A 640-nucleotide genomic window follows, 5' to 3' on the forward strand; every position below is an offset into this window, starting at 1 on the left:
TTTAACATTGTGTGTTTTAAGTATAAATACAAAGGATTATGATACCTTTAAAAAACAGATTTACCAAGTTTTCTAATAAGACAAGGTTTTACAGTAAAGCTGTAGGTGGTTGGCTACAAAAAAAATTCCTTTCTTTTTCTCCTGTTACTCTGAATGCGCTAATCAAGGCATCTCAGCTCAGGGAAAAAGTGTTGCTAGGAGATTAGTTAGAGGTATCAGAGTGCACACTTCCCGGCCCTTCTGTAGGGGAAGTCACAGAAGATGGAGTAGTTGCGTCCTGCCAGCCTCCATTAGCCTGAAAAGGGAAAAACAATTCAATTGATACAATTATGCATATTAATTACATCACACCATAGACAATAATAGCCTGGCGAAGCTGATGGCCTGTTTCTTAAACTCCTTTTGGCTGCAGGATTTGGGAAAGCAGAGAAACAGAAAGGCACACAACAAGAGATATTAAACAACACACCCTGTAGAGGAAAGGAGATACTTTAAGCAAAGAGCAAGTTAGGAATTAGGAGCCTTTTATCGAGGTGATGTGGTAAGGACAACGTTAGGATTTCTGTAAAAATCATTCATGCTTTAATGAAGGACATCAGAGGAGATTTCCCTGATAGTTGAAACTAAAGCTTCTCCCCCA

General features: G+C 38.9%; 1 protein-coding gene across 2 annotated transcripts in view; it reads right to left on the reverse strand.

The window, feature by feature from the left end:
• Positions 1 to 202: 202 nt before the first annotated feature.
• The window catches only part of PBX3 (PBX homeobox 3), a 155,692-nt gene continuing 155,254 nt past the window's right edge, over positions 203 to 640 (reverse strand). For both annotated transcript variants that reach the window (XM_065418746.1, XM_065418745.1), the window contains exon 9: positions 203 to 295. In XM_065418746.1, coding sequence (XP_065274818.1) covers positions 203 to 295 — 93 coding nt within the window. The remainder of the gene's footprint in view (positions 296 to 640) is intronic.

Source organism: Emys orbicularis, chromosome 18 (genome assembly GCF_028017835.1).
Source record: "Emys orbicularis isolate rEmyOrb1 chromosome 18, rEmyOrb1.hap1, whole genome shotgun sequence".
Classification (NCBI taxonomy): Eukaryota; Metazoa; Chordata; order Testudines; family Emydidae; genus Emys; species Emys orbicularis.